We start from the raw sequence: 12,670 nt of genomic DNA, 5'->3' as shown, positions 1-12,670 counted from the left end.
ATTATACAAAGCTGACTTTGAATAACTTAAATGACGGTGGAACAATGTATTGAATGACTAAAAACATAAAAAATAACTATTGTGATGACAACATAATACCTCCTCTCTTCCAATAATAATACTGTCAAAATATAAAATATTAAAGCATGGGCCTTCCTATTGTGATTGGTATGGAAAGTCTAGTTTGACTATATTCTCAAACCTCTCACCAGAAAGTGAATGCAAAGAGAAATAAAGTTGAGGAGATTCATCAGAATACACTATCTCTTGCAGTAAGAGAGATGTATCATTGAAGTAAATGTGAGGATTAGATATGAAATTAGCGTGTAACATTTTCATGAAATGAGGATTTTGAAATAAGAGAGACCATGTTTTGCTTACGCATCCAAATCGCTTCAAAGATTTTAAAGGGAGTTTCGACAGAATGGAGAAGGCAAGATCGTCAGGTATGTGGGTCCTTACCTTGTCATCTACAATTTTTGCCATCCTGCCAAGAAACCAAACGTTGCTGCAAGTATGAAAACCTCTTCTAGATATTGTATTATATAATCGTGATGGTAATCTTCGATCTTGTGTGAAACTGATTTGCTAGCAGTGTTTTTATATTACTCCCTCTACTCCTTAATATAATGTATAATGTATTTTATATTTATAGAATGTTTAATGTATTTGGTCTATTTTAGATCAAATACATCAATCATTTCATGAATCTAAAAAGTTAATATTTTTTTTTCCTTCTATATGATCTTATATTTTCTAAATAAATTGAAATAATTTCTATATTTTATCTATAGATTTATTTTTTGATTCATAGAATGTTTAATTTTTAGACCAAATACATAAATCATTTCATGAAACTAAAAAGTTAATTTTTTTTTCCTTCTATATGATCTTATATTTTCTAAATAAATTGAAATAATTTCTATATTTTATCTATAGATTTATTTTTTGATTCATAGAATGTTTAATTTTTAGACCAAATACATAAATCATTTCATGAATCTAAAAAGTTATTTTTTTTCCTTCTATATGATCTTATATTTTCTAAATAAATTGAAATAATTTCTATATTTTATCTATAGATTTATTTTTTGATTCATAAAATGTTTAATGTATTTGGTCTAATTTAGACCAAATACATCAATCATTTCATTGGATCCGTCCCTGTAGAGCTGTCAAAATGGGCTAGCCCGAATGGGCCGGCCCGCCAAGCCCGATTTTTTCCCGGGCTCGGGCATTGAAAATCCTAGCCCGAATTATTTCCGGGCTTTTTAGCCCGGCCCGCCAAAGCCCGATTAAAATATGGGCTAGCCCGAATGGGCCGCGGGCGGCCCGCAAGCCCGAAAAAATTAAAATTAAAATATATATATATATATATATATATATATATATATATATATATATATATATATATATAAATAATTTGTTTTGGATGATTTGAAATTAGTTTGTAATATAAATTATAAAACACCGTCCGTTACTTAGCAGACGAGTAAAAATAGGGCACCCAAGAAACTCGTAGGTAGCGGATGAGTAAAAATAGGACGCGCGAGAAACTCGTACGTAGTGGATGAAAAAAAATAGGGCGCGCGAGAAACTCGTACATAGCGGATGAGTAAAAATAGGGCGCGCGAGAAAGTCGTAGGTAGCGGATGAGTAAAAATATGACGCACGAGAAACTCGTAAGTAGCGGATGCGTAAAAATAGGGCGCGATAAACTCGTAGGTAGTGGATGAGTAAAAATAGGGCGCGCGAGAAATTCGTACGTAGTGGATGAATAAAAATAGGGCGCGCGAGAAACTCGTACGTAGCGGAAGGGTAAAAATAGGGCGCGCGAGAAAGTCGTAGGTAGCGGATGAGTAAAAATATGACGCGCGAGAAACTCGTAGGTAGTGGATGAGTAAAAATATGGCGCGCGAGAAACTCGTAGATAGGGGATGAGTAAAAATACGACGCGCGAGAATTATTATATATATATATATATATATATATATATATATATATATATATATATATATATATATATATATATATATATATATAGCGGATGAGTAAGAAATAGGACGCGCGAGAATTATTAATGTTATTTACATGGTTGAGTTTGAACACTAAAAGTAAAAAAAAAAAGTTAAAAATAAACCGGGCCGGCCCGAAAGCCCGACTACCCGTACCGGGCCGGGCTCGGGCACTAATTTTGGTAGCCCGTTTTGACAGCTCTACATCCCTGAATGAGGAAGAACATGATAGTAGTATCGGTTTGTCCATGGAAAGAGATGATGTGTTGGGTGAACTATTACAGGCAAGCTATAAATAATAGGGCGTTGAATAACACAGTGCATAAAACACACGTTCCTTTTGTCACAAAAAAAAAAAAAAAAACACAAGCTCCTATTGCATGGCGAAAGCCAATAAGATCAAGTTGTCCTTCATAAATATCGTGTTGGTAAGAGTGATCAAGTGGCTCGGTATAGGATTATAGGATTGTTCAATGAAAATTTGGACTATGCCTTAATATTTGTTTGTTTAATGAAAATTTTCACTTAAACAATCCTCGTGGGTACGATTCTTCCTTATCAATTGATATAAGTTTGGACTATGTATACTTACACATATTTGTACGCAACAAGAGTCTCATTTGAGGAGAAAATGGAAGTTGGCTTGGAGGTTATTCGAAGCATCTTGAATATTGCACTGCATATGTGGCTGAGTTTTGGAAGTTGGCTTGCTTTGGAGCGTGGTTTTCGGAGAGTTGAGTTGCACGTGGACTCCAATATAGTGGTACAAACGTTGAGGAGCAACAACATGTGGAGTGTGGCGGGGTGGAGGTTAGTCCACTATATTTGGAGTCTATTAGTGTTAGATTGAGAGATTAAGGTGTGTTATACCTATCGCAAAGACAATCGATGTGCATATGCGATGGCGAATTTTGGGTACCAACATGAGGATATCTTCTTTTTTTTTGAAGAAGCTAAATTAGCCCACCTAAATTTGCGCCAGAGAGAATCGAACCTCAGACCTCAAGAGGAGCACACTCCCAGGTCCCAAGTCAATACCAATGCACCAACTCAAGTGGGTTAACATGAGGATATCTTGATGATTTACGAGCAATTTCCTGCTCAAATTAGTGTTCTTTTATTAGCTGGTATTATGAAGCTTGCTACCACTCGTTTTATTGTAGCTTAGTTTTGCTTTTGGGTGTTAGACACCCTCTTTTATTCCAAATAAAATTGGCAACAAGTAACTTGTGGTTTCTCCAAGCTACCTAGGAAACCCCTCATTATTTCATTATGTTCCACCATGGATACTAGAATTAGAGAGAAAATAAATGTCAAACAAGAAAGGAACAACACCGCTTAAACAACGGTTTCATCAATGGTGCAAAAGATGGATGGATTACTCAAAAGTACGTAATAATGTTAGAGTTCACTTACGTCAAATATAATTGGTGGAACTGTTAGGGACCGTAGTTCATTTTTACCATTTTTTTTTTAATAAATTTTTGCCTCCTTTTTTATCCTAAACTCCCGGATAGAATTAAAAACAAAATCAAGTCTCAATTTTTTTTCTCTATTTACCTAAAATTAAGTCTCGCATTTGTTCTTTAAGTACAAAACAAACAATATTATGTGATTATGTGATTGAAGTGACAACGTCTAGGTTCTTTAATTGATAGAAGATTAATAGTAGTTAATTAAATAATTATTAGGTAGTAGTTTAATAATAATGTAGGTATTAATAGTATTTATATTATTAGTTGGACTTTACTTGAATTGTTAGTTAATTGGGCCTTTAGGCCCATCTAAGGTTTTATCCATTTAGAAGTAGTATAAATGTAGTGATGAACACAAATCAAAGTAAGGAATGAAAATGAAGTCTTTTATTTATCTTTATTTATTTGTTTTTCTTTATTGCTTTCCTAGGTTTAGCTTAGTGTAGCTTGATAGAGCTTCAACACTCTATCAATTGGTGCTTTCATTTTTGAACACCATGGCCTTTTCAAACCCTACTCATCTCTATTATCCAGATCCCACCACCATTCCAACCTTTTCTCCATTTTACTCTTCCACCATTCCTCCCACTTATCCCACAACCATACCAAACCTAACTCCAACCCCTACACCCAACCCAAGTTTTCATTCATATCCACATCACCTTCATGACCCATCATACCACCCACCACCAAGTTTCATCTATCCACCTTACTCTTCATATCCAAACAGCACTGCATCACCATCACCAAACCATTACACATCATACACAACTTCTTCTCCATCTGATTATGCATATTCAAATCACTACAATTCCTACCAACACACAAACCTATCGCCTCCCATCATTACCCACAACACCACCAACACCTTGCAGCAACAAGCCAATACCATCCAACAACCTTTCTACCACCATCAGCCACCCAATACCTCCACTCCCATCTATCATCATGTTGACCTTCCCTCTCACCAGAACCAAAACCCCACACCAACAGTCCCTCCTTCATTTCCTACGCACACCATTCACAAACCACCAACACCCACTCCATCACCAAACCCATATATCTCCTCACCGTCACCACAAACACTCCCTCCTTCAAGATTAGAGACAAAACTTTCTAATTTTGATGGAAGTGAAGATGCTTATTGGTGGATTATTTGCTCCGAAAAATTCTTCAACAACAGGAATCATAGCTTATCAGATGCAGAGAAAATAATTGAAAGTATTTTAGCATTGAGAGGTGCTGCTCTCACATGGTGGTTCAGCAGGTTTCCCACACATCGAAGGCCATGTTGGGACTCTTTCACATGTGGATTACTTCGCTAATTCAAGCCTGAATGGATACCCATTTTACCCATTGATGGTGAAGAAGACTCAACCAAAGAAGATACTGAGTTCATCACTTTGGTTGAAGAAAAAGAAGAGCCAAAAGTAATAGAAGACACTACCATCATTGAAGGTGAAGATGAAGAACCAGATGCAACCATTCAAGAAGCATCACTCAAAGAAGAAACAGAGAGATATTTTATTGACGAACCAACACCTCTGCCTCTTGAGTCCGTTCATTTCACACTGAAAAATGGGGTTGCAGTCATTGTTCTTCAGGACACAGTGAAGACAAGGCCACTAGACATCACGACCTTGCCGGAGCTTCCGGAAAAGCCACCGGATCCACCGCCGCATCCAATCATAGCTCATTTTTCACCTCAAGCGCCACCACCAGTACGGCCACGATCGCTAGTCTATGATCCAACACCGGTACCGCCTCCACCAGAACCGCCGGATCTAAATTCATCTCCGAACACAGTTTTGTGTCCACCTCCGTCGCTACCACCATCACTATTGAACCCGCCGCTGCCAACACCACTGAAACCGCCACCCCCAAGACCACCAGATTCAAATATTTTCAAGAATATAAATAAGGAGCTTATACTGGATGAAATTTCATTCGCTATAAAACTGATTGAGATTCATTTGCTGAAACCTCCGGGAGTCTATTTCGCTCCGGCGCCGCCACCGAAACCACCAGATAAAATCATAGCTCAGTCTCCACCTCCGGTGCCACCATCGTCATCCAAACTACTGCTACCAACACCGTTCATCAACCGAGCTTTTCGACCACCAGCCAAACCACCTGACATAATTGATCCTCACTTGCTGCAAATATTTTCACGCGGTTTCGGTACTACTGGTACTATCAATTCACTAGGGGACAAACTACATCCCTCCTTATGCCACCTATCACCCACTAAACAAATTCCACCAACAGAAACATGTCACGTGTCCCACTATGTTTGCAAGTGTACCAATACTCCTAATACCCTCAACCGTACGACTATACCCATGTGCCAGCTATTGTCTAATTTCAAGAATTCAAAGTTAGCATCCAATATTGTACCAATTACTAGCCTCTTAACAGCATCATATGTGCATTGGACTAAGTTTTCATTTAACGGACTTCCTCGGTTGGGCTTAAGAGTAATGGGCCATTTATGTTTGCTTTGGTCCCAAGTCTCATCACAACACAATTTCGATTTAATCGATCCCCCTCGCACTCATCCAACTCGTAAACCTCCAGATTTGTATCTGAACCTTGAGGACAAGGTTCAAGTGAACCCGGCGGCAATGATAGAAGATTAATAGTAGTTAATTAAATAATTATTAGGTAGTAGTTTAATAATAATTTAGGTATTAATAGTATTTATATTATTAGTTGGACTTTACTTGAATTGTTAGTTAATTGGGCCTTTAGGCCCATCTAAGGTTTTATCTATTTAGAAGTAGTATAAATGTAGTGATGAACACAAATCAAAGTAAGGAATGAAAATGAAGTCTTTTATTTATCTTTATTTATTTGCTTTTCTTTATTGCTTTCCTAGGTTTAGCTTAGTGTAGCTTGATAGAGCTTCAACACTCTATCATTAACCATTAGATTGTGGTTTGATTTTTCATTGATGCATACATAGAAACACATAAATTGAAAGAAAACAATTTCTAAAATAAACATCATGTCGCGGTGGTTTTTGGATATCGAGTTATTAATTAACTTCGAATCGCAATTTGATATTCCACCACCGATCTTTAATTTTATCCGAGGGAAAGGGAAAAAGTTCAAAAAAACCCTATTTATTTTAGAGAACAAGGTTCGGGGGTTAGTTATACGAAGGGAAGGTATTAGCACCCTAAGTATCTATAGTACTCTATAGGAACCTCTTGTTTTTATTCTATCTACGCGCTTTATTTTAATTGCTTTTGAAAAAAAACGTATAAGAATTAAAGTGATAATGAAAAATGCTTAAAGAGAGAAAAAAAGGGGGAAAATGTTTTTGTTGATTTTATTTGATTGGAGAGACAAGTCTCATGCCTACGTACCCGAGGGATCAAACCACCGTAGTTCGGGGTAAAAGTCGATTTGTTTGTTGGTTTGTTTTTTATGGTTTTGAAAAAGGTTTCAAAAATGGAAAAGCCAAAGTGGCATAAAATGTGAAGTTGGTTCAACTTTTATTTGTGAAAACCAAGTCTAAATAGTTAGGATTGATTTATGTTTGATTTAGAAAAGAGACGCGAACACTAAGTTTTTTGAGAAAAGGTTTAAGTGATAAAAAGTCTCTTGGTTTGAAGTCCAAGGTTTTTTTTTTGAGAAAAGGTTTAAGTGATAAAAAGTCTCTTGGTTTGAAGTCCAAGGTTTTTTAAGAAAAGAGTGTAATGAAATCACTTGGTTTAAAATCCAAGAGTTTGGAAAAAAAAAAGAAGTTTTGATTGATTGAATTTGAAAAATGCAACTTTGGTTTAAAATCCAAGTGCTTTTGTATTGAAAATATTTTTGTTTTGTGTTTTGTTTTTTGGAAAAGGGTTTTGAAAGAGTAAATGATTTTTTTTGAGATTTTTGATGTTTTGGGAAAAATGTTTTCTTTGATTTGATTTTTTTGAAGAGGTTTTGACCTCAATTTTGAAGGAAAAAATGAGCAAAAAGTTTTGCGCGTTGAAAAAGAGGTTTTGACCTCAAATTTTAAAAAAACGCGATTAATTAATTTTATTTGAGAAAAAAGAGTAGAAGATTTCTTTTTGAAAAGATTTTGATTTTTTTGAATGTTTTTGAGTTTTTGCAATAAACTAAACTAAACGCGAGGGATTGAAGCGACGTTGGATCGCAAGCACGGTATAAAGCGTAATAAATAAAATGCATGCAATGCAATTACATTATAAATCCTAATTACATTCTAAACTTCAATAAATAAATATGAATGAATGCAACCATACATATGCAATGCAACTTCTCATTTATGGTTTACATTTAATCCTAAATACAATCTAATCCTTACTAAGTAACCAATTAATAAATGCAAAAATAATAAATAACTAAACAAGCAAAATGCAATGAGATGAATGTCATGAAATATATATATAAAAAAAAGAATAGGAAATGAACAAAATAAAAATAAATAAAAAATAAACTAAAATGATAAAAATAAATATAAACTAAAAAATAGCCTCAAACTTGTGCAAAAAAATGGATTAAATAGCTTAAATAAGCTTATTCCATAAGCACTTTTATCATAAGCTCAACATATAAGATTAAAATGCTATAATAAACTAACAACAAATTAAAATGGAGAAAAATAAATTTAAATCCAAAATAGCCTCAATTTTGTGCATAGAAATGGACCAAATAGCTTAAACAAGCTCAATCCATAAGCACTTATCTCGTAAGCTCAAGAAGTGATTAATTTACAATAAATAGCAAAATAAATAAAATAAAATACCATTAAAATTTAAATGACTTAATTTTGTTCAAACGACTTAAATAAGTCACTGAAATTGAAAAGTCATTCTTAACTTAAACTAAAATGACTTAAATTTAAGCTAAAAACAAAAAAGTTCAGAAGCAGAAAGCGGGTGCAAAGAATGAACAGAATACTAAGGCCCAGTCCAGAATAGGCCTCTTTACCAAACAAAAAAAAACGCAGGATCAATCACGACCGTCTGATGGATCAGACGGCTCTGATCTAAAAGTAAAAAGATAAGATCTAAGCCATGTGATTGAAATCAAAAGCTGAGAAGAGAAGGTGTATGGTGTGCTGCAATGGACATGCGCACACCGGATCGGGTTGGGGTATAAATACCCTCAAACCCTAAAAAAAAATTCATAAAACTCTCTCTTCTTCTCCTTCTCTCTCGTCCCCTCTGCTAGGGTTCATCCTCTCCGATGAAGATTCATCGGTAGCCGCCGTGGGCCACCGCGTCGGAGCGATTCCGGCGGCGGTTCTGGCGGCCTAACCCCTCTAAATCCACCAAAAAAAAAAAACCCACAGTTTCGATTCAACATCCTAAACCCAAAAACCCCTTCCAAAAACCTAAATCTAAATCAAACGTCCTAGATCGGAAAAAGAAAAAAACAGTTCCGGCGTTTAAAAGAGAAAGAAGTTCAACCTTTTTCTTTGATCTTGTTCTGGATTCGTGACCTTGGTGGTATTTGGTCTTGATTCTGAATTGTTTTAGTTCCGGTTGGATTCGATGTTTTGATGGTTCTGGGTTTTTGATTGTTGTTGGAATGATTTAGCTTGGTTCCGTTTTGGTTTGAATGAATGATGAATGATTTGCTTCTGGATTTCGGATTTGGGTTTGATGGAGGATTTTGGTTTCGGGTTGATGATGATGTTGTTACGGTGATGCTTGAAATTGTTTGTGGTTTTTTTTTGATTTTTTTTGTTTCTGTTTCGATTTGATTTTTAATGAAGAAGATGAAATTTTGATTCTTTGGTTTCTGCGGCTGATTCCCAGATTTTCTGACCTAGGGGACTGTGCAATTAATGCACTATTTAAAGTGTCAGAAATTAGGGTTCTGCTGATGTGATTTTTACCTTATTTGGACAAAATTGCCCTTTTGGGCCTGGACCAGGATAAAAACAAATGGACCTCAAAAGAACTTGCAAAAGAAATACTACAAATAAAATAAATAATAAATAAAAAATAAAGTTAAAATAAATATATATAAAATAACAATAAAAAACGAAAATGATATAAATACTTAAATAAATAAAATAATTAATAATAATAAAAACGTAAAAATAAAAGTAAAAAAAAATAAAAAATAAAATAAAATAAAAAAAATTAAAAAATAATAAAAATAAAAAAAAGAAAATAAAAAATCATAAATGAGGTATTTTAAAATACTTCTCTGTCGAAATTTCGTCAGAGACGTACAAAGAAAAAATCCGTCTAAAAAGACGTAAAAAAAAACGATTGGTCAAAAAATGGGGTATGACACATCATTTACCTCGATAAATCATTAGTTTGATCTTAAAGTAAATCACTCGTTTACCAATTTAGTCCTTAAACTACATAAATATATTAGAGTTAAATATGTTTTTGATCCCTATGAAATCTTCAGATTTTGTTTTTTTATAAAAAAAAAAATGACATGTTTTGGTCCAGAGAAAATTTTTATGCATGCAATTTTAATCACCGTTATATTTCAAAATTTTAAATCTTGTTTAATTATCCTTAAACTTTTAAATTTTTGAATAATCTTTTCAGGTATTTAGAATACTATAAAAAGTCTCTTTACAAAACTTTAGAAATTTTTTAAATGAGAAGAATTAAATATAAATATTTTAAATTTCAAAATATAAGATAAAAGTAACACAAATTTTGACTTAGAAATTAAATTTCGAGTTTTTTTTCGAAGAACTTTTTATAATGTTCTAAACACGTCTGTAAAATAATCATTCAAAAATATATTTGGGTTTAACAACAAGACTAAAACTACGTGCATAATAATTTTGTATAGACCAAAACAAACATACCACTCTTTTTTATAGGGACCAAAAACATATGTCAAATAGTCTTTGAATTATTTTATTTTTTTAACAAAAAAAAGTGCAAAAACATCATATGACAGATCTAGACATCCCAACTAGGTTTACGTCCCCTGGCCACCGTCTATCATTTGTAGCACTCCCGAAATCATATTTTTTTTTAAAATAATGGTATAAAACCACTTGGGAGATAAAGCTAAGGGAACTTAGTCGCTGCCTCATTAAAAACATTATCAATAAAACCCAAGGGGATAAAGCCTTACAACAAAAAAAAAAAGGTGTAGAGCAACCAACAACAAAAAGAATAAGCAATTGTGGATCCTTTGATAAAGAACAACATCAACAAAATGAATTCAATAAAACATATTTTGTTCCAGCTTAAAAAAATTACCCCCTCCGTCCCAAATCTTTGGCCTTTTTACCTTTTAAATTTTGTCTCAAATCTTTAGTTCTTTTAAGAAACCAATGCATAATTAGTGATATTTTACAATTTGTACCCTTACTAAAGTTGAAACATTAATTAAATATATTTTCTCTTTCTTAATAAAGTAAGGGTAAAAATGACTTAACTTATCAATTTTTATCAATTCTTAATCTCCGTGCAAAACTCTAAAAAGACTAAAGTTTTGGAACGGAGGGAGTAAGATGCAAACAAGAGCAAAATTCATCCAAAGCATCTCATTTTGTTGGAGATCAATAGAGACAATTTTATCTGCACACTGATTGTCTTCTCTAAAATTATGATAAAAGCAAAATTGCATGTCTGTAAGGCCCGTTTGGCCTAGCTTTTTTTTCTCTTCTTTTTACTTAAAAGTAAGAAGATAGGCCAAACAACAATTTCTAAAAGCTATAGTAAAAAAAAAAAACAGTTTCTATATTTTAGAAAAAATAATAATATATTATCAAATATATCTTTTCACTCTATTATAATAAAAAAAAACAACTTTTAACCTTTTTTTTTTTGGAGGATAAGCTTTGGTTGATCCTCCCATTATTCATGCTTTGGCGCCATGGCTTATTGAAGGAATTCTTGTAGTTTCTATTCATCTTTCCCCTTCGGAAGACAGGTTAGTGTGGAAACACTCTAAAGATGGAAATTTGTCGGCAAAATACGCTTACTTTCATTTTTCTCCTCCTCCTGCACCGCTTCATTGGGCTACGATGATTTGGCAATGTTTTATCCCACCGTCTAGCTCTTTTGTTTTGTGGCGTCTAATTCACAATAAAATGCCAACGGATGATAATTTACGCTTAAGAGGTTGCACAATTGTTTTTGTCCGTTTGCTTTGTAAGAGTGCATTTGAGACATCAGATCATCTGTTTTTGTCTTGTCAGTTTGCACAAAGACTCTGGAGTTGGCTTGCTTACATGATCGACTGTTCTATTGATTTAACTTCTGTTGAAGCTCTTCTTTTGTGTTGCAGCGGGCAACACTCACTTACTCGAGATGTGATTTTGTCTTATATCATTCACACGGTGCACACGATTTGGATGGCTATAAATGGTATTTTATTCAATAATGCTTCTATCACGTTGAATTCTGCCATCACTAAGATTCAGACTGCTGTTAAATTAAGTGCTTCTCTTTCCAACTTCGCCGAGGGATCAGGATCTGTTATAGTGCTTCAGAATTTCATGATTGATGACGCTAAGCAACAGCAAGTTAGCTACATCCCGGTTTGTTGGAAAGCTCCGTGTGATCAGTTCGTAAAAGTTAACACAAATATGATTCTTCAATTAGTTCATCTTCAGCTCGTGGAGCTATTTTTCGTGACAAGCATGGTACGTACTTGGGGAGTTTTTCATGCAAGTTAAATTTTCATTCAGTTTTGCATACGGAATTGATGGCGATCATTTTGGCCATTGAACAAGCGTTGGAAAGGGGTTGGTTGCATCTTTGGGTTGAAAGTGACTTTCAAGGGGCCATTCAAGCCTCTAAGAACTTCTCCATAGTCCCGTGGGACCTAAGAAATAGGTGGAACAATTGCTTTTCTCATAATATGCAATTACTGTTTTCACACATTTTTAGGGAAGGTAATTGTTGCGCGGACAAGTTGGCGAACCACGATCATAACATTACGGGTTTTCATTGGTGGGATTCCCTGCCTCCTTTCATGCAGGAGGATTTCTTTTGTGATAGATTTGGTGCTCCTAATTTTCGTAGAACTTAGCGTTCTGTTTGGCTTTTTGTTGTTTTGTCTGCTTTCTTTTTCCTTTCTTCGCTCTTTTTATTTTTTATTTTTATTATTTATTTTTTTTGGGTAAGGTTTGGCCCCCCTGTTTGTACTTTTTTACTTTATATATATATATATATATATATATATATATATATATATATATATATATATATATATATATATATT

General features: G+C 34.1%; 1 protein-coding gene and 1 long non-coding RNA gene across 2 annotated transcripts; both read left to right on the top strand.

Moving 5' to 3' along the window:
• Window positions 1-3,735: 3,735 nt before the first annotated feature.
• Window positions 3,736-6,216, top strand: LOC123918808 (soluble scavenger receptor cysteine-rich domain-containing protein SSC5D-like). Its single transcript, XM_045970960.1, has 2 exons — window positions 3,736-4,478; window positions 4,572-6,216. The coding sequence occupies exons 1-2, from the start codon at window positions 3,988-3,990 to the stop codon at window positions 4,813-4,815; spliced, it is 735 nt and encodes a 244-aa protein (XP_045826916.1). The 5' UTR covers window positions 3,736-3,987; the 3' UTR covers window positions 4,816-6,216.
• Window positions 6,217-7,072: 856 nt separating this feature from the next.
• On the top strand, window positions 7,073-7,227 carry LOC123918040. The gene is made up of 2 exons (XR_006812681.1): window positions 7,073-7,116; window positions 7,174-7,227. It is a non-coding gene; the product is annotated as an uncharacterized LOC123918040 (long non-coding RNA).
• The last annotated feature ends 5,443 nt before the right edge of the window (window positions 7,228-12,670 follow it).

The sequence above is a fragment of the Trifolium pratense genome, linkage group LG3, assembly GCF_020283565.1.
Source record: "Trifolium pratense cultivar HEN17-A07 linkage group LG3, ARS_RC_1.1, whole genome shotgun sequence".
Lineage (NCBI taxonomy): Eukaryota > Viridiplantae > Streptophyta > Magnoliopsida > Fabales > Fabaceae > Trifolium > Trifolium pratense.
Note: the sequence above shows the minus strand (reverse complement) of the source record. Positions and strands in the feature narration are given on the sequence as shown.

Coding starts and splice junctions, on each gene's coding strand:
- LOC123918808 (XM_045970960.1), top strand. CDS start 3,988: ATGGCCTTTTCAAACCCTACTCATCTCTATTATCCAGATCCCACCACC. Junction 4,479..4,571: donor CAGAACCAAAACCCCACACC/AACAGTCCCTCC, acceptor ACCGTCACCACA/AACACTCCCTCCTTCAAGAT.